The sequence below is a fragment of the Amblyomma maculatum genome, chromosome 8, assembly GCF_055883805.1.
Source record: "Amblyomma maculatum isolate TAMU_Amacu chromosome 8, ASM5588380v1, whole genome shotgun sequence".
In the NCBI taxonomy this organism is placed as follows: domain Eukaryota; kingdom Metazoa; phylum Arthropoda; class Arachnida; order Ixodida; family Ixodidae; genus Amblyomma; species Amblyomma maculatum.
In genome coordinates, this window is record NC_139351.1 from 14,699,906 (window position 1) to 14,721,805 (window position 21,900).

General features: G+C 46.3%; 1 protein-coding gene across 1 annotated transcript in view; it reads left to right on the forward strand.

Moving 5' to 3' along the window:
* LOC146180579 (rho GTPase-activating protein 100F-like) overlaps nucleotides 1-18,563 on the forward strand; it is a 32,460-nt gene extending 13,897 nt beyond the window's left edge. The window contains exons 9-15 of the mRNA XM_084577806.1: nucleotides 699-947; nucleotides 2,095-2,271; nucleotides 5,850-6,170; nucleotides 6,909-7,074; nucleotides 12,634-12,794; nucleotides 15,395-15,593; nucleotides 16,897-18,563. Coding sequence (XP_084433932.1) covers nucleotides 699-947; nucleotides 2,095-2,271; nucleotides 5,850-6,170; nucleotides 6,909-7,074; nucleotides 12,634-12,794; nucleotides 15,395-15,593; nucleotides 16,897-17,969 — 2,346 coding nt within the window. The 3' untranslated portion in view covers nucleotides 17,970-18,563. The remainder of the gene's footprint in view (nucleotides 1-698; nucleotides 948-2,094; nucleotides 2,272-5,849; nucleotides 6,171-6,908; nucleotides 7,075-12,633; nucleotides 12,795-15,394; nucleotides 15,594-16,896) is intronic.
* The last annotated feature ends 3,337 nt before the right edge of the window (nucleotides 18,564-21,900 follow it).

Consider the following 21,900-nt stretch of genomic DNA (forward strand, 5'->3'; position numbering starts at 1 on the left):
ACCTTCTCTGGTTCATTTGCTCAGCCTTTTATTCCAGCTCTACTAATTATTTTCTTGTGTATCAGTTCGCGTCGGTCAGAAAGGCGACACTTTCGTTTTCGCTTCCCTTTCCTTGAGAAGGCTCGTCAAGTGTGAAGGTTGTTTATTTGGCGGAGGTCGTGGCCGTCGACATATCTCCTTAACTCCGTCCAGAATAGCCTTAGGCAAACGGCAATGCACAAATGGGGAAGAAAGCCCAGACACGTCAGTAAATATTCGTTAACCACCTGTAGCACGTCTGTCGTAGTCATTCCTTCACTGTGGACGAAGGCAGGTGGAGGTTCTTTCGAAGTCGAAAAGTCGTTCAGTCTTCTCAACGCTATCAGTTCCTGATGTTGATTACGGCGCAAGCATGATATTTATATTTTTCTTCCCTTATGTTTAATGTTAACGTTACGGGCGTGGTGACGTCTTTGTTTTCCTATTCTTTCAATCATTATGACACATATGGGAAAGAAGCTTGTATTCGGTTAGCATTTTATATGCACAATTCTTTGTCAGCTCTTTTTTTTTTTTTCGAAATTGTCGTGTCAGCTAATCTCACTTGAATCATGTGTATCTCCAGTTCTATTTGTCAGAATGATACAGTTTTGCGTGATACTTTGAACTGGTGAAGTACTGGGCCTAGCAAAAAGCGTTCCTTAAATGGATCCTCTCAGGAGCAGCAACAGCTTCAGCTTCAGCAGCAGCGCAGCAGTCTGTACGCGTCGGGTCTTCCGGCGTGGGGATCGAGTAGCCTCGACCTAGGCTCAGGGGGTGGCAGCCTGCGCCCCATGGGCCGCTCGTCGTCGCTGCTGTTTCCGCGACCGCTGCGGCTTCCGCACGCCCTCAGCCTTGACTACGTGCGCGCAGAGGACAGAGCCCTGTGTCTCAACCCCAGAGAGTTCCTCAAGTACAGGCCCGAGAAGGTGAGCGCTGTCTCTCTCTCTCTCTCTCTTATGGGTCGCTGCCGACATTGTTAATGAATTTTTGTCCGTAGACCGAGTGGGATTACGCCGAAGAGAAGGCGAGCACAAGTTAATAATGTTTTGTCTTGTGTTTAGAAGGTTAAATGAACTTGAACTGAACGAAACAAGAACTACATGTTTTCTGGAGTAACAGAAAGGAATGTAGGAGTATCTGATGGCGGAAGATAGACCAGTTGAGAGGAAAACTGAAATTACCTAACGTTTGGCGGTATTGGTTACTTGGAGAACGGAGGGTAAGGTGAAATCCACGAAGCTTTCATAGTCCATGGGAGGGGTCAGACCAGGATTAGCTCGCCTTCGATCAGGCTCCTGGAAACGAAATTTCTCTGCCTAAATTCTTCTAGTTCTTAATCCTTGTTCTCTTTTGTTTGTCTTTCTTTTTTATCCTCTGGATTTTTGGTTTAATTGTTTTGGCTTTATTCTTGAGATCGCGTGATGCCTTTAATTTAGTTTTTTTCTGTTGGTACTGGCTTAGGTATCTCGTGGCTTTCGTGTATCGTAACTAAGCAGCTAGCCAGAATTGTTACCCTTCAGTCGAGGGTAGTGTCTTATTTTGTGGAATAAGCCTGTATCTAGTCATGATGGTTGTGACGAAACCTAGAGAGTCGCGCAGATTCTTTAGCACCGTATGTTTCTGCGGATTTCTTCACAATCCTTTCAAAGAAAATTGAACAGTGTGAGGCGAAGCTTACGATGCGTTCTAGAAAGCCCGAAGGATGCCCCGTCGTGAACATAGCCCTGCAGCAGAACAGAAACTTGGGCTTTGTGCCGTCTGTAGAGCAGATCATGGTGATCTAGAAATTATTAATGTGCAAAGAAGGCCTGCAATGTATCTACAGCCTAACACCTTTTATATTCCACACAGATAAGAAACAAAGACAGTGACGGCTCAACAATTAAACAATAGATGCCGGCATGGTCTCATCTTGCCGTTGATTTGTACACTTTACGGCTATAGGAGCTGAATCGCGAAACTAAGTGCTAGGCATTTAAGTACCTTGAGCACAGCTCTGTTGACGAGAGGGTGTCCACCACGCGCGTTGCACAGCAGCGCGCCCTCTCCCTCACCTCCTCGGCGGGCCCACAGGAGAGCGAGTCGGTGCTGGCGGGGGCCTTCAGCGGGCTGCTGTGGCTCCACCTGCTGGGCGCCAGAGGACTCAGGGGACACGGACCCCGGGACCTGTACTGCGTCATCGAAACAGACCGGGCCCACAAAGCACGCACCGTCGTCCGCTCCGGGGACCACTCCTTCGACTGGGATGAGGTGAGCACAGCGTCTCATCCTGCCATCAACGCAGACCGAATTCCCCGGACTTGATGCGTGGTCTGTTTTTGGACATAGTTTCCCAGCGCAGAATAGGCACATGCACAAGAAAAGTAAATGTCACAGGACGTTTTTACACACATTCAGCCTTTGTCAACGCTGTGAAAAACCCAAATTAGATTTTAGACCATGTAGTGGGACAACTGCAGCATACGTAGAAGACCTAATTTTGAGAAACGTTAAAGGAATGTTCCGCTCACCTCCAAGAGATTAGGAGTACTGAAACTGCATAACAGCTAAGCAGTCACATTCAGAAGCAAACATCTTGTGCCCCACATCTTTGACGAATGCTACACAACTGAATGTTCAGCAACACGTTTGTAGCCATATCCTTGTTTTGCTGTATGAGGAATCAGTTCAGTTCAGTTCAGTCGTTCAGTCGTGTCCGACTCTTCGTGACCCTATGGACCATTTCACGCCACGCTTTCCGGTCTCTCACTATCTTCCTAACATCACATAACTTCATCTGCAGTGCCTCGAGGATGCCATCTAACCATCGCGTTCGCTGCCTACCCCTTCTCCGGCGACCGTCAACCTTTCCCAACATCAAATCTTTCTCCAGCGACTCCTCTCTTCTCATCAGATGACCAAAGTAGCTGAGTTTTAACTTTAGAATTTGACCCTCCAATGAGCAGTCAGGGTTTATGGTCGACAATATCGACTGATTTGATCTTCTGGCAGTCCAAGGAAGGTAAGGTTAAGGTATGAGGAATACCTTAACCCAGTTGAGGGGAAAAGTGGTGTGCGCGTTTCTCGAGCTTTTGGACACTGTTCGCTTCATCCATCATCTTAGAGCTCAACAGTCGACAGCTGATCATTACCTCAACAGCTTAACTCCGACTTTGGGTCAATCAGACCAGCGGAGTTTTAAGCGCAGGCTTCGTAGAAAGATCTTGAATCGAAGTGAGTGCTCTTACTTGTATTGCTACAGTTGCCTCTCTTGTAGAGAGCGTGATATGCACTTGACCGCGAGTCACGGCGAATTTCTCTCCACCTGGTCGAGCCTGCGAAAACCATTTAGGTTTCTTTTGTAGCCCTAAGGCAATAGATGGCAGGTAAATGGCAATGTATCTAAGGCAGGCAGATGGCAATGATAATTTTCTCAGCTAACATAAAATTATTAAAAAATAAAAGATTCTCGTCAACATACTGACTTTGCACCCTCCCCGCCAGGACTCTGGACCAATTCTGCCTCGGTTACAATGCCCCGGCACTAATAATGAGCTCAGCTCGTAAATTAAGAGCGCGCACCGAAGTGGTCCTGTTTCAAGGCTACAGCTCATCTCGTAGGCTGACTCGAATCGAATAACTCCTCAACTGTAAATATTTCTAAATAGCTCAGCTCCTAAATAGACAGCCCGGACCGGCAGCGTTCCGAGTTAAAGATGATGCAAAGGACTAACCCTACAACTGCAAAGGTTTACAGATGGCTCATCACGTAAATTGACAATCCAGACCGGCAGCGGTCCTAGTCTAAGGCAAAGCTAAGGAAAAACTCTTCAGCTGCAAAGTATTTCGAGAAAGCCCATCTTGTAAATTGGCAGCCCGGACCGGCAGCGGCCCTGGTTCAAGGTCATGCTGAAGGCTAACTCTCCAACTGCAAAGATTGAGAACATCCATCTTGTAGATCGACATCCCGGACCAGCAGCGGCCCTGGTTCAAAGTCATGCTAGGGACTAACCCTCCAACTGTAATCTCGAGATGGATCATCTCGAAAACTGAAAGTCCGAAACAACTGTGGCCTTGGCTTAAGGCCATGCTAAGTAATAATCCTTCAACTGCAAAAATATAAAGACAGGTCATCACGTAAATAGACTGCCCAGACCGGCAGCCTTCCGAGTTCAAGGCCATGCTAAGGACTAACCATCCAACTACAAAGGTTTACAGATGGCTCATCACGTAAATTGACAGTCCAGACCTGCAGCGGCCCTAGTTTTAAGGTCATGCTAAGGAATGACTCTTCAGCTGCAAAATATTTCGAGAACGCTCGTCTCGTAAATCGACAGCCCGAACCGGCAGTGGCCCTGGTTCAAGGTCATTCTTGGGACTAACCCTCCGACTGCAGATTTATAGCTGGCTAATCTTGTAAATTGATAGTCCGGAACGGCACCCGCCCTGGTTTAGGGCATGCAAGAAATAAAACTTTGACTGCAAAGATTTCGACATCGGTCATCTCGTAAATAGACCGTCCAAACCGGCAGCGTTCCTAGTTCAAGGTCATGCTAAGAACTAACCTTCAAACTGCAGATTTCGATCATTATTAATATAAACAGCGCGAACATGAAGACAAGGGACAAGAAACAAGAAAGCCACAGTACATGCGCTGTGGCTTTCTTGTTTCTTGTCCCTTGTCTTCGTGTTCGCGCTGTTTATATTAATAATGAATAAGTACCAACTCGCCCAACAAAATATCTTGGTAATGCAGATTTCGAGACTGCTCATCTCGCAAATTGACAGGTTGGAAGGGCAGCGGCCCTGGTTTACGGACATACTAAGGTATAAAGCTTCAAATGCAGATTTCGGGAAAGCTCAGATCGTAAATAGACCGCCCGGACCGGCACCGTTTTTAAGAATTAACCCTCCAACTGCAAATGTTTCGAGAAAGCCCATTTAGTAAATCAGCAGCCCGGGCCGGCAGTGGCCCTGATCCAAGCTACGTTTGAGGTTAACCCTTCAATTGTAAAGAATTCAAGAAAGCACTGCAGATTTCAAATGTAATCGCATGTTTTTGTTAAAGTGGATGCATTCCTTCGGCTGTACACATGTAGTGCTATCATGAAAGTGGCAAGTGGCAACATTTTTCGTAGCGAGGCAGCAGTAAGCCAAGCCAGCCAACCTGGCAAAGAGGATTTCTCTTTCAAGGCTACTGATTTTTCTCCTCCGAGTAGCAGTAGCCAAAATGTGGTGGGAGGTTTTGGAATCTGTGGCGTAGTTTATGACTTTATGGGTGGGCTCCAAGAACAGAAAAAACGAGTTCACGAACGCCAGGAAGTAAGAGGAGCAATTTGTAGAGGTAAATTTACTGGAACAGAGCTGTCACGACTTCCACAGGAGAAGGCAAAACTAGAGATTAGTGAGGAGAAGAGTTTTAGGCTTCATCGCAACGCAATGGCGAGATGAAGCGGGCGTTAACTAAAGTTGCAATAACGACGATAGCCGCCCGATTCAGTCGTCGTCGGCAGCTGAGGCGAGGTATAATCATCTCGGATGGCACTACCACGTGGTATAATCTTTACAAATACAGTGCATGCAGAAGACTCGGAAGGTCCCCGCTAACTCAGTGCGTCAGTTACCTCTACTTTCACTCGTACTAAGCTTCTGTATTAAGCTGAAATATAATTTCTTATTCGGTTCAACAGTGCTTTAACACCTAGGTGATATGTATACATTGATGGAAAACACCCATGTTATATACATACATAGCTGGAGACGTGATCAACTGGCAATGACAGCAAAAGGCTGCGTACAGAAGTGACTGTGGCAACACACACGCACATCTTGTTCCTCATGTATGGCAGGTGTTCGAGCTGGACCTGGTGGACAACACGACAGTGTCGTTCCTGCTCTACAGCTGGGACCCACAGTCTCGCCACAAGCTCTGCTACAAGGGCACCGTACACCTGTTGTCGGCGCTGCGCGAAGCGCCCGCGCACAGCCTCGCGCTGCGCCTGGAACCACGCGGCGCCCTGTACCTCAAGATGCGCTACCGCGACCCGCGCCACACCTTCCAGCGGACGCCAAACTACAGCGGCGGTGGCGTGTTCGGCGCACCCCTGGACGCGCTGGTTGCCCGGGAAAAGGGCACCGTGCCGCTCATCGTGCAGAGATGCGTCCAACAGGTAAAGCACTGCGCAATGTAGGCAGCGAAGAAAAATGAAGTGTCACAACTTCTAGTGCGGACAATCTCTAGCGGCAAAAAAAAAAAAAAATGAAGAAAAAAACCGTTAAAAGTATTTTAAGTTAGATCGGAAGCCGCCACTGAAAAGCTTCCGTGGTTCATAGTGTTTGTACAGGGCGTGAATGTATTAAGCTCACAGGAAATGTGCCAGCGCCAATGTCATATGCTCTCTGTTGAACTAATGGTAGGTACGGAACATCCTATGGGCCTCTGAAAAACGAAATGAAAATTTTACCGGTCATGAGCCCGGTCGGCTAATTTTGGTTCTGGCCGGTTCCCAGTCTTTGAAAGCGTCGCCTGTGATTGTTCGCAAGCTGCTTCTGTTTTATATGGGGCGAATAATGCATGGACATAGAGATAAAAACGTTGAATCAGAACGTCTCTAAGAGTGCGGCGTAGTTCCTTGCACGAGCTTATGCGCGTAGTATCTTTCACCTTTGTGCCTTCGTGTTTTCGTCGCCTATGTAGGACAGCGAACCAGATCACGATCTGGTTAAGCACCCTGCCATTACTTTAACTCGCTCGCTTCTTTTTTACTAGGCGACCAAGAGAAAAAAAAAAGCAAACTCGAGAATGAGTTTGCTAAATAAGCAAAAATTCTCTTTAAGCGTAGCAGTATTCTACATGATTATAAAGCAGATGATTATCGTGGATTGTGCCCCATTCTCGCAATACTCAGGTGGAAAACCGCGGCCTGGACATCGTGGGCATCTACCGCCTGTGCGGGTCCGCAGTGCGCAAGCGTATGCTGCGCGAGGCCATCGAGCGCAGCTGCGCGGCTAGCGGACCTCACTGGAAGGTGGACCTCTCCGCCGAACACGTGCCTGACATCAACGTAGTCACCAGTCAGTGGCTCCTTGCTCCCTTTTCTTTCCTCAACCTCATCTAAAGCATCTTGATAGTCTCGACCGTCCTTTCATACTTTTCATTAGTTTTTTTCCTGCGTGCTTTAAAGGATCTTTCAAACTATTTAATACAGATTTTCTTTTGAAATCATCGATAATGCACAGGTGTAACTTGTTTGTACACGGCAAAGCTGGCATTACTTAGAAGATTAAAAATTTTGGTTTGGTTTATTTTATGGAGTTTTGATGTCCAAAATCGACTCAGGCTCCGGAAATTTTGGCCACCTGGGGTTCTTTACCGTGCACTGACCTTCCATTGAAAAGCCGCCGCCGCGGCTGGGACTCGATCCCGCATCCTTGGGCGCACGAGTCGAGCGCCCTAACAAGTATACCACCACGGTGGGTAGAATTTTTATATGAAATTTGTTCGCCGACTGACTCAGTTGGCGCTAACCAGTAAAATGGTCACCGGTCAATAAGGTCAGCGTTCCTATATGATACTGAAGCTCATAGCTACGAGGGCGCCGCTAACACCAACAGCGATAACACCCAGGAGGATGTATATACAGTGTGTAAATCGGCGATAATGATGGTTACTTCAGGTTAATCATGATTGAAGCGAATAAGTACACGGAAAAATAAGAAATAAAAAATAACGCTAAATAAGCAAAAATTCTCTTTAAGCGTAGCAGTATTCTACGTGATTATAAAGAAGCAATGGTCATAAAATACGGATTTAACTAGCGGAATATTTGGTAATAAAACTGTTTGTTCAGCTTGCGTCGAGCCTGCTGTAGCTATTTGTAGTTATCTGAGAGAGATAACACGCATAAGCCGTAGCCATTACGTGTTTAACTTAAGTGCTTTCCATGTTGCAATGCTGTCATTCCTGCGGCCATGTGTGCCATATATGTTATCATGATGCGCATTCATGAGCATCCAGGACATGCTCACAATGTCAACTATTAATAGTCGTTTGCTCAGCGCTCGAAGTCGATAATGTGTAGGTTAGAAATATGCTGTTTAGAAAAGGAATGCGTATTTTGGTCTGGGTTGGCAAAACTCAGTTTAGAAAAGGAAAAAAATGCTGTTTAGAAAAGGAATGCGTATTTTCGCCTGGGTTGGCAAAACTCTGTTTAGAAAAGGAAAAAATGCAGTTTAGAAAAGAAACGCGTATTTTGGTCTGGGTTGGCAAAACTCTGTTCTGAAAAGGAAAAAATGTTGTTCAGAAAAGGAATGCGTATGTTGGCCTGGGTTGGACGAACTTGCGACCTAAAATTTGGCATCGCGCCATGACATTCTTGCTTGGGTCTGGCTCATGTGACGGCATCACTGCAGCCTTTTTACAGCGAAAGCTATTAACGTCGTGTTTTCATTTTTTTTTTTTTGCGGCATCATCAACATAACACTAATACTACACGTCCCGCTGATTTTTGAGAATATATTGACGTCATGAATGTAATGGCGGCAACACTCCATGTTGACTGCCTCGAAAACCATTACGTCACCTTTGATATCCCACACATGTCAGAGAGATGTCCGACACGCGTCCCAGACTAGCTGATCGGATGTGCTCGTGCACGCTGCCTGTCTGGATCTAGAAGCGTGCTGAAATTCGTAAAGTCGGTCTAGAGGCGACGCAAAAATGCTTAGGCTATATGAGTTCTGCTGTCCAGCAAGCCATCACTGAGAGGTACGAGCACCCCCCAAGAGATGCGGATGACAATTTCCGTCTTGTGTGCTAGGTCATATATAAACACCTCTAAGAAGCGCATCCGAACCGTACTTGGCAAAACTACTGACAAAAAGGAATTAAATTACATTACCGATTACCTCCCTGAAAATGTTGAGAATGTAATTACATTAAATTGCAAATTACTGGTGCCGCAAAATAATGACATAGCATTACAGCTACTTCCGAAAAGTAACGCAATCGCTCTTGAAATACTTTAAGGTTTTCACACTTAAAAACTAAGTAAATAGGACAAATGAACCACCAAACTCTCTCCAAACGCCCGAAGCACAATTCTTTCGTCTTATCATGTTGTGATGACAATTAAATGAAGAGGATTGTGCTGCACTGGAAATGACTCGTGAGGTACTGGGTTGACTCTCCCCTGTAACAGAATCAAGCAACACGACGGCGGTGAGCAAGCGTGCTCGTCGGTTGTCGAAGTACGAAAACGCGTCGCAGTCGTCAGCGCTCAATTTAAAGTCGTCCAAGAAACGTTTATAATAAAGCCGCCAAAGGTAACCAGAAAAATCGGAAACCATGAGGAAGCAGACGCAAGTGCTAAAACTAAGATACATCTCAGGACACCTTGTGCTAAAGAAAGCGATAAAGCCGTGTCTCGGCCACGCTCAGCGTAAAGAAAGAGTGTAAGGTCCCCCCCCCCCCCCCCCCCCCCCCGAGCGCTAAGAGCAAAATGATCAAGGCTGCATGCCAGCACTTGTAGGCAGCAACAAATAAATGTTATAATGGTTCATGCAGTATTCCCGTCAAAACTCTGACCCAGACAGTCATTCTCTCCGTCTTGTTTCATGCACAGTTAGAAAAGAAAAGACAACCATAACAAAACAACGAAAACAAAAGCATGGTTGAACACCCTCGCTTCCACTACGCTCAAGGTGCGGCGAAGCTTGCTGGCCGAAGCCTTCTCCACTGTTTGAAGCTACTGATTTGGTTTGGTTTTTGGGGTTTAACGTCCCAAAGCGACTCAGGCTATGTGAGATGCCATAGTGGAGGACTCCCAAAACTTCGACCATCTGGGATTCTTTAACATGGACTGACATCACACAGCACACGGATGCCTAGCTTTTCGCCTCCACCGAAAACCGGCAGCTGAGGCAGGGATTCGATCCTGCATCCTTGGGCACAGTAGTCGAGCGTGGGAGGGTGGGGAGGGTAGCTTCTGAATCTGGTTATTTATTGCTTCTGCGGTACCTAGAATCGGCCTCGCCTTTACTTCTGTGCCTCCCCCTCCCCCCACTTCCCCTTTGATGGCGAGAGTGTAACCAGGCATCACTTCCCCTTAACCGTCGCAACATAGGGAATGCCAGTGCGCGCTCCTCGCTAGTTTTCGGCTTTTTCGTGGGCAATCTGCTCCGCCGCTCGAGGTCTTACCGATCGTGTTGCTCGGGGAACGCTCACAAAAGGTACACAAAATACCCGCATTAAGTGACCCTACTACACAGGACACCGGATGTCTCAGGCGCGCAGTTCTATAGTTAATCCGTTTTCTTGCAATCTTCTACGCTGGCCCAAGCTGGACGCTCGTCTTTCCTGCTTCGAGGTGTCCTACCTCTTGTAGATAGTTTAGGTATCAAGGGAGGAATGGGCACATTAGAAGAAATAATTTTGAAAAGAGCTACTTTTGTTGCAAAATTACCATTTTAAAGTAAGTCATTATATTGCAAATTACAGTAATTCAATTACTGCCATATCTGATCCGAACTCAGCTTAATTTGTTACCGCGACTACTCAAGTTATGAAAGGCGTACTGTGAAGATAATTCGTCATTTTTTCTCACGCATTCCGTTGGTATGTGGAAAGTCTTAGTCAGGACCGCTTCAAATAAATTTATGAGGAGAACATCGACTCCTTATTCGCGCACAAGGCGCGCTACGACAATGACGTGGCACGGCCGTTCAATGGAACCTCACTGTGGATGTGGAAATTGGACGTATGGTTTTACAGCATGAGTTCTGCGCCACTCGCTTCTGCTGAGAAATTTTCTGGCTCGTGAGAAAAATAGTGTTCTGTAACCGCACATACATACATACATACATACATACATACATACATACATACATACATACATACATACATACATACATACATACATACATACATACATACATACATACATACATACATACATACATACATACATACATACATACATACATACATACATACATACATACATACATACATACATACATACATACACACGTACATACATACATACACACATACATACATACATTCATACATACATACATACATACATACATACGTACATACATACATACATACGTACATACATACATACATACATACATACATACATACATACATACATACATACATACATACATACATACATACATACATACATACATACATACATACATACATGCATGCATGCATACATACATACATACATACATACATACATACATACATACATACATACATACATACATACATACATACATACATACATACATACATACATACATACATACATACATACATACATACATACATACATACGTACATACATACATACATACATACATACGTACATACATACGTACATACATACATACATACATACATACATACATACATACATACATACATACATACATACATACATACATACATACATACATACATACATACATACATACATACATACATACATACATACATACATACACACGTACATACATACATACACACATACATACATACATACATACATACATACATACATACATACATACATACATACATACATACATACATACATACATACATACATACATACATACATACATACATACATACATACATACATACATACATACATACATACATACATACATACATACATACATAAGAGCACCCCTCTCAAATTATTTGCCTAAACATCGCAGTCACTTAAATAGCTGTGTCAAATTTCGCATTAGGCAATATCCCATCGTCCTCAGATTTTTGTTTGTTTAACAAGTCTCTCACAAGACATAAATTTCGATGGGTTAGATGAATTTAGATACTGGAGGAGGGAGTGAATGCCAGTTTCGCTTAAAAAACAGAATTGTTGTCAATACGCGGTTTTCACTAGAAAACTGCACAACATCGCAAATATTTGCAACTGAATCACGTGTTACGCTGTAGGAACCGCCTTGTCAGTTCTTTTTTAAGTTTCTTAGCATTTCGTTATATCATTATATTCTTGTACCAAAAGCTTTGAGAACAACCATTTTCTGGAATACCATTGTAAGTGTTGTCATTTCTAAGGAACATTACCAGGCGCGACCGATAGACTTCATCGTCTCAAAACCTTCATCCCTTGAAATACTGAGTCGACGCTGATTGACGACGTTTACCCTATTTGTTCTCTCAAAAATGCTCCGCTTTTGGGGAAATATACATATTTGAAACATTTGTGAGCAATGCACCTACTCGTACTTTCTTATACTGCGCTTGAGAGAATTCCTTCAGCCCCAGATGACCTGCCATTCTGCGGATTAAAGCAGCTTCGAGCAGTTGAAAGGAAACATTTACGGTGCTAAGTTCACACGCTAATCTCGCTCTGATGTTAATCCGTGGCGCGAAAAAGTGAAATTTTAAGGCTCTCATCAATTTACTTAGATTTATAATGGCAATGTGATTCTTGTCCGCTCACATAATTCATCTTCATTATTCATTATTATTCAATGCTCTGATTGCTAAGGGCTGTGTGGATACCTGCCTAAGCAATTCATCACAGTTTCTGTCTGTCCTTTCTTCTTCTCTTTCCCCTTTTCGATGTGGATGCTTTTTAGGTCTCCTGAAGGACTATCTCCGCGAGCTTCCCGAGCCGCTGTTCACCAAGGGCCTGTTCGACATGCTGGTAGACGGGCTGAGTGTTTGCCTCCCCGATGACCCCGATGGCAACGCCAAGCTCATGTTTAGCATTCTCGACTGTCTGCCCAAGGTCAATCGGGTGAGTGAATTTCTGCTGGCGCAATGGGGACTAAGTGCGTTCCGAATATACCGGGTGTGTTTTTTTTAGAAGGTCCGAAGTTTTAATACAGAGATAACGAGCTCTGGGGCTATATTGGGTGTTATAGCGCAAACTCTTTTTTTTTTTTTTGAGGCGTTCATTGAAGTCTGCCCCCTCCAGTGTTCGTCTATTAGCATACAATTCCCTCATCCGGCCGCTCTTAGAATATGCCGTAATTATCTGGGACCCTTTCACATTAACCAACATTCATAAACTAGAGCGAATACAGCACAAGGTAGTTAGGTTTTTGTTTAACTCATACGGCCGTGCATCTGTCAGTGAAAACGCAGCGGATTACCCCCAGTTAGTGAGAACAATCGTGTCTGGCGATTAAAGTTTTTATTTCCGCTCATAAAAGGTCACTAAAATAATAATACTTCTAATTCTTTTGTTTACTCCTCAGGTTATAACACGAGACAAAGGCACGATCTGACAATAACTCTCTTGAATGCGCTAAATAACTGCTTTAAATATTCTTTTTTTTCCTAGGACAATTGCTGAGTGGAACGAACTTAACAGCGAGACTGTTACTCAGAATAGTGTAGTATTATTTGAAAAGTGCCTGCAAGTGTTATGAATTTGAAGTTGTGTTTATAGGCTTGTATTTTATTTTTTCCCCACCCTGCTACGATCTGTACTTAATCGCAGTATCTATAAATAATAAAAAATAAAAAGTAAGAAGGAGACTGCTTCAATTTATTCCCTAATTATCTATATACGTTAATTACCTTTTTATTTTTCATTTGAGAAGGTAAGTTGTATCTGCAGAATTGGAGCTCACCCGCCAGTGTATAGGAGGAGTTTCAGTCATCTTCCAAGTAACTTAAAAACCCAGCTCTACTTAGTCATATTCAACCAATACTTGAGTATGCGTGTGTATATTGGGTCCCTCACACAGCTGAGCTTATACGCAAATTAGAAAAAATTCGTAACAGGGCAGTCAGATTTGTCCTTGGAAATTACAGTCGGAAACTTAGCATGACATAAAGCAAACATGAACTTAAATGGCAATAGTTAAAGGACCGTAGAAGAAATGAGAATAACATTTTTTCATAACAAAAAGGATATATTGAAGTGACTGGACCACGATTTGAAGGTCAGGGAATCTTGTTGTGGTGATATATTGCGTTACTCTTTTTTGTTAGAAATATGCGAGGTTGGAACATTTTGCCATCAAGCACTGTGTGTATTCCGGTAAACGATGCTTTTTACCATGCATTGAAATAATATGTAAAGTCACATTTAACGTTTGTAGCCCCCTGCTGTAGCCCTACGGGCGATGCAGGTATTCAATGAACGATAAACAAAACAATAAACACACTGTGAAAGCAGATTTTCTTATTGCGTAAGCTGCCTCGGCACCTGCTACTTCTGCCCCTCCGCGGTGGCTCAGTGGTTAGGGCGTGTTCTGCTGAGCCGGCAGATGCGGGTGTGATTTCACCCGTGGCGGCCACATTTCGGTGGAGGCGAAGCGCAAGGCTCCCGGGAGTCCACCATCACGGCGTCTCTCATAGTCTTGAGTCACTTTGGGATGACATTAGCTACCTCACCCCGTCCCCATGAATCATAAGTCTGGTACTTTTACAAAATGACAAAGTGAGAAATGACATGGTTTTCAAGGCGATATAGTTGTCATTGCGAAGGTTCCCACACGAAGCGTGCTTGTCGTCATTATAGTAGTAGTGAACAATGGTGAGGCCGCCGAATATGATTGGGGAGGTAGTAAGAGGGAAACGGACTAAGGGACCCCACTGCACTTTCTACGCGTAGTTTTCACCGTACGGCAGCTAGCGCCAATTTTTCGAATACCAGCTTGTAATCGCCCTCAAATTTTGTTTTTGTACCCACCTACGGGTTGCCAGGCACTGCTGATGCAGCGAGGCGACGTTTCACTGAATGTTTGCTTTAGTCACTGGCCTTCCGCCGGCATCTGTGATGGCTCGAAGAAGCTATAAAACTTGAACTTAAAAGGATTAGTTGAGTAGGTTTTAATACAAAGAATATTTAATGCAAATACCAGTCATTGCGAACCGGTGCTCCCATGAGACGCCAACTTTTCATTATCTCTTATAAAGCGACATAAAACTGACCGTCACCACCAGCGTGTGCGCATATTCCGAAAACATCTTGAATTTCCTCTCATCGCTCCTTTCTTTATGCGATGTATTAGAGATCGCCTGACACATATCTCTTTTTTTTAATAGAGAGATTGTGCCCCGCTCTAAGTTATCGCTTCAAGTGCTAGCTTCTTTATGTGGCCCGGTAGACCATCCGTGCCTATTTTAAATCACTGCTAAGAAGAATACATTACTTTCATGCGTCTTTGTCGCATGATAGACTCATCTGTCGACAGAAGTTAGCGCAGCACAACAGAACCCCACCTTTGCATTTGGATTGTGATCGCGCCGAGTCGAATTTAACCATGCTACAAGCACATTTTGCAAGTCATATAGTAACATCGTAACATATCAACGGCGGTGTGAGAGGGTATGCAATTAGGTATCGTTCCTGCGGATTCTGACGTTCCTTGTCGTTCGCAGTGCACGGCTCTGTTCCTGTTGGACCACTTGAAGCTGGTGAGCAGTCGCAGCGAACGCAACAAGATGGGCTCCCGTGCTCTGGCCGAGTGCTTTGGGCCTGTGTGCGTGTGCCATGCGGAGACAGGGTTCCCCGTGTCCGACCTGCGACGCCCCATCGAGGTCTTCGCCTACCTGCTAGATATCTGGCCGCTCAACAGGGGTGAGCTATTCTCCTGTGCCTTCCATGTCAGATATCCCAGGCGTTGTCCACTCAGCCCGTGGTGTGAACATGGGAGGGAAAGGCTTGAGGGTTATGGGCGACAATGCAGTGGGGAATAGACACATGAGTGCTGTTCCCAAAACCCCTTCATTTTCTCCTTCCTCTCAAATTCACTTACTGCCTGCGCAGTTAGGTGCGCTAAAGATGTTACAAGCATCCTGGTTAGGCATGGGACTGAATCCTTGGCGTATACGCAGCCGCCCTTTCGACTTCTATTTCGTGCTGACCGAGGATAGGAGAATGGTGTGCAGTTCATTGCTTGCTTGGCTCCGGTGCTGTTTGGTACGAGCCCAGTGCTGCAGGGTGAGAACTCAACGAAGCTCAATAATCATGCACGCACATAAGAAAACAACGGCGTCACCGGCTGACAATATTAAACTTCATGCGTTTCCAAGGACTCATTTGGTGGCCGAATGATTGCATCACCGGATGTATCTTTAGTACATGAGTGCCAAACTTTAGCGCCTAACGGTCTCTTGGCGTGCCGAAGAAAACGGTTGATTCGACTGCGTCGCGGTGTTTATTTCTGTGTATACAATTCCCTTTGCGACAGTAGCATTCATTGGAGGCTTCTTCACTGCCATGTCGATACCTTGGCGTAGTCGACTTGTACGCCTTAACCTGCCAGGTATCTGCTTGCGAGGAAGCATTTCTAGTAATGATGTAGTGCTTACGTGTACTGGTACGGGCGACACGAAATGAAACACGTATTTCAAATTGAGAAACCAAAGTATTTGCTTTGTTTACCCATGAACTTTAAGTGTCAAGAACGCGTATATTGCATCTAGAAATTTCCAAGGAAAGAGGGAAAAAAGTATGGCAGTCGTTTATATTGTGACGCTTTTAGTGTAAAGAAGACGTGTCAGGAGCTCGCCACGCAAAACGGGTTTGTCTGCCAGATACGCTGTAAGCCTACGAACCATTTTTTCTTGAAAACTTAGGGCACCGGTAGTGGCTTAACAACATTTATGGAGATCATCCACTGGATTTTAGCATCCCTTACACGTACGTTGCTTTGGCCTGCATGTAGTTCAGTGCACTTATCATCTTCAGTCTCCTTGGCCAGGGCCCTCCTTTGTTTTCCTCCTTTGAGTGTAATGCCAGGGACATGCTGCTCCCGTTCAACTGCTGTCATTCTTTACTGAGGATCCTCCTTTCCCTTTCTCTCATGTCGACTCCCGTCACTCCGACGAGACAGGCACACTATCGGTGCCCTAACCTAACGTGATTGTCGATCTCGCAGCCGCTTTCGTGGCCGCCAGTGGCACCGACCTGCGGCCCAGTCTGGGCGCCACCATCCCCAGCGGAACGGGAACCACGGGAAGCGGTGGACACGCGGGCCTGACCGGCTCGTCGCTGGCAGGCGGCACGCCGTCCTACCTGACCAGCTCCGTTTCCTCCACTCCTTCGCACATGGGCGGCCCTCTCACAAGCAGCGCGCTGACCGGCGCCAACAGTAGCCTCTACTCCACGGCGGGCATCTACAGCAGCGGAGTGCACACCCCTGGTGTCGGTGCCAGCAGTTACACCAGCCGGGCGAGCGAACTTACTGGCAGCGGCTACACCAGTTCAGCCTTGGGTTCGAGCAACACGTACTCGAGTTCCGGCGGCATCGGCATCTCGGTGCCCATCACCACGGTGCCGGGGCTGTCGTCGCTCGTTGCTTCAGACAAGTTGACCACCACCGTGAGCGCTCTCACGTCGTCGTCCCCGCCGCGTGACGCGACGGTGACGACGACCTCGTCATCCTCGCTGATGCGGGAACGCCCAGAGCCCCGCGAGCGGTCCGAGAGGCCGGAGCCTCGCGAACGCGCTGATCATCGAGAGAAATCCGAGCACAGAGAGCGAGCTGAGCACAAGGAGCGAATGGAGAGATTGGAGAGAATGGAGCAACAGCAGAGGGAGCGTCCCGAGCCCCGGGAGCGCTCCATGATCGGTGACGTCAGCACGCTTGAGAGAGGAGCCAGCGGTCACCACCTCAACTCGACGAGGGACAGGGTCAACGCTATGAGTGACATCATGGGTGGTGCCAACTCGGTCGTCAGGGGCACGTCTACTGGTTTTGGAGGACCCAATGGTATCGGAAGCACCGCTGGCATCGGACTGAATGGTGGCGGTGGTGCGGGAGTGAATGGTGGAGGGAATTTGGGTGTAGCCGGCAACGGAGCGGGAGGAGGTGGAGGGATTGGTTCGTCGATCTCGTCGGTCACGGCGCAGGGATCCGAGTCGAGGTCTAGTGCTGGCGACACGTCATCAGCATCCGACAGCAAGCCGTGGCCCAACCAGAGATCATCACTGCCAGAATCTGCCTGTTGATCCCGTGCCATTGTTCAGTTTCTTACGTTCTCTTATCATCCGTGTTGGTGCCGCGGCCGCCGCTGCAGCGCACTGACACCCACCGACAACCGCCGCGCTGCGTTTCGTGCGCGGAAAAGCTGTCATGCTGTGTCTCGCCCGCCTGTGTCTCTGTTCCATGCTCTCCCGGTCATCGTTGTGGTCTATCGCCAACCCTACACCTTCCTCCCAGCCCAGATGGTGACATCGGGGATAACCCCGGATCTTGTTCTCATCTTTGGTCAGCGGTGTATCTCCTTTCGTTCGACGTAGCTACTCCAGGCGCGTAAAAACCCCGAGCGGCAGTGTTAAATGCACACAGATAAAGTAGGAAGGTTTTCTGCCGCTATCAGACAAAGCCAACTGTGCAAAGACCGTCAGTATCTTGCTCCACCTGACGTAAGTAACGGGGAGCTTGCCACAAAGGCGGCTGGTGAAGCTTCACGGTGTTCGCAAGAGGGTTCTCGCTATGCGCATTTGAAGGAACTGCCAGTTTGAAGCCAGTTAGCAAACAGCTTGCGGTGGAGCTAAGACATCTGCGTCCGATGTGTCACTGAGCTACGCTATACGCTATGATCGTACACGATAGCTTCGCGGTGCATTCACCCTGTTCGCAATATCCTTTGTGAACGTTCAACGCTGAGCAACCAGCAGCAGGTGGAGGTCGCCTGTTGAATGCAAATGATCTGGCTGTGAATGTCATCGCTTCGCCTTTGTCCTGTATGTTTCCTTCTTTCGCTAATTTTATATTGACAGAGGTGCGTGTTACGCAAGTGAACAGCGCTGCAGCCTTATGGATGCATGGTTTCGGTTTTGCAGGTGAATTTACACCCTGCACGGGAGACTGCATAGTCGAAGGAAATGCGCGCATCGGCGCGACGAATGCTGTGCATTCTTTTTGCAGGTTCTTAATAACAGCATACGCGTGCTTGCATATGCCGCTAGCGCCAATACACCTCTCCTTCTCATCAATGTAACCTAAGTTCGCATGCCGGACCATGGCTAACTTTCTTCAAAGCAAATCATCTGAAACCGAGTGGAGCAACATGCATAGTTTAGCAATGCCACCAGCACCGTTGAAACGTTATCAGCAGACAGGAAGTGCAACCAGAGTGTGGGCGCGGCGGCATTGCCTCTTACATTGCACGCGTTGGCTTCACTTAGTGCTCTGTGCAGGCGCAATGACATCCTTAAAAAACATCTGTACCGTTTGATTTCTGCTGGAACTGGCAGAGCGCACCCACGTACACTCGTGGGATGTTCAGTTTAAGGACTTGATAATAATTGGCAGTTTAGTTCGTAAAATTTATAGCTTTACCCGTTGATAGACAAATCCTGGCACAGCAGGTTAACATTGCGCGGTGGATTCAATGAATGGAAGTTTATCCTTACTCAAGCTTCCCGACGAGCTTACATAACTTCTCTTTTTGTTTTCGTCCTGAATCAGGTATAAAGCAAACGTTTGACTTATATCATGCTCAATAGTAGAGTGGAAGTCTGGGCAGGTCGCTGTCTGGGCAAGTTCTCAACAAAATTTGGTTCTGGTAGCAAATTATTTTGCAGTGAGATGAACCCTAGACTTGGCGTCCTCGAAAATATGACGTCGTTTAGGAACTTTTCCGACGAAGTGACTCGCTAGAGAGTGGTACCAGCATATCTTATCGATTCCTTCTGTCTTAGCATTCATAGGGTGCCTCGATTTCAGCGCATGCATCGATGCCAGCGCCACCGTTTGAAAGCGGTGATATCTCTGGTCAGGGGAAGCACCATTTTTGTTCAGTCTAGTTTTTTTGCGCGAACTGTCATGTTAATATACTGGAAACCCTGAATGACAGAATACTTAATTCCTGACTTTAATAAGAATTTTACTTGCTCGCAGTGTCAGGACTAACCTTGGCTCACGGAGACACAAAATGATGTCTTCAGCATGCGACAGCGTACAGGCATGAAGTCGCGTCTCTAAACTGTAGAGGCAACGGGTTTACATTGCCATGAAGCTTACTTTCTGCGCGGAGCGGAGATGTACCTGCGGGTGCGCTCCTAAGCCCCAAAATGCGAGCTTCTTTTGCTGTGGTTATATTAATTTTGTGGTTTGCCCTCGAATAGCTGATATTCACTAGCGATCACAGCGCCTTATACGCCTTGACCGTTGCAACGCACGAAATGGGAATAAAAAAAAGAAGAGGCTATTAATAGTAGCGAAGAGAACAGCGGCAGCTATTCGACTCGAGTGGACACCTCTACGGCGCCAGGGAAAAGCAAGAAGGAAGCGAAATGACTGCGATGCCGCGGTGGCGCTGCAGTGTTGCTTTTGCTGCGTCATCAGCACGTCGGTACCCTCGTCAGGTATTGCTATCGGAGTCTCGAAGTGCTGCCGGCTTTGTACATTACGTTCGAATTGTGAGATAGTGGCTTCAGAGTTGGCTTGTAGCCTCTGGCGGTTGAAGCACGTTGGACGATGAGCGTTTGTGCGGCTTCCTACAAGCCTATACTGCTTCTCTGTGTACAGACATACTTGCAAGTGGCGTCATATTTGAGGCTGTTTTTTGTTTGAAGTGTGTAACACGGTTGTGACTTTTATCTTGTGAACGAGCCTGATGAGGCGCTGTGAGATGTTCATTCATAAATGCTTTTGTTTCTATGCATGCTTTTTTTTTTTTTTCATTTATCAAATCCAACCGCTTGACTGCATTGCTGGGACTCAAAGTCGCGTAACAACGTTGCGAAACCGGTGTGTTGTATGCAATGCTGCGCGGTACTACATTTCACGCAGTGTACGGCGTTCTGACCGAAGCCAGGCTGCCACTAATTCCCGCGTAATCCAGCTGTTTTTTCATCGCATTTCCCTTTCTCTCGATGAACAATGGTTTCCAGTACGCGAAGCTGAAAATTGTGCCGTGCACCGATCGAAGAAAGGTTTCTTCGGCGATAAAATATATGGCCATGTATTTACTAACGTGGCATACAAAAGCGTCCGGAAACCGCGAACGGCTACCAATGCACACAGCTTTTTTTTATAAGCCATAAGTTTCAGACCATACTTCTGGATGTGAAAGTATGATTTGAATTCTCATATGCTTTGGAGAAATAAAATGATTATTAGGTCACATCGCCTTTCTAGTGAAAATTCGCCAGACACACGTTCTATTGATCCTTTTGTCCCCGACAGTCATAAAAGGAACGTTATCGCAGTGTTTTACACTCGAATCATCAACCTCATAAAGGCCGCCTTACAGTCTTTTGTAACTGTCACGCGCATGCGCAGACGTCACCTTTAAGCAGGCATTGATGAAAATTAGCTACACCCACTAAATCATTTTACTGTCTTTCTCTCCATCTTCTTTACTGTTACTTGCTCGATCAATGAGTAAGGAAAGCCAGAGAAAGAGTAACCAAACGAGGTTGGTCCATAGGTACCATCTGAGCGATTCTACTGTAGATCAAGAGCTGCACCTCCCGAAAAGTGCTCCGAGCGTGGACTTATTCCGAAAGTGTGTTCAGGAGCACTGCACATTTTCTTTTCTTTGAATTTGTTGTTGTTCTTCCTCACATTGTTCCTTGTACTACACGCTGGTCAGCGTCTGACTGGATATTGCGTGGTGGGAACAAGCATGTACATACCAAGGCCAGATCAGGTCCCCGTTGTCCTTGACTGAAATAGCGACGACGACGACATTCTCGTGACGAACCATGAACGAGGTTGCAATATTCGGCAGTCCGCGCGGTCTCGCCCAATCAGTTTTGCTGTTTGGCTAGCCGCCGGTATCGTGTTGTCATGCCTGGATATCTGCTGGTGTATACCAGGAGCAGGAACGGTGTTATCGACGATGTGCACTGCGTGTAAGCATAGTGCACGTTCGGTGTAAAATCTCCTCTCCCATTCCCGACCATTTAAGCACTGTTCTCTTGTAGT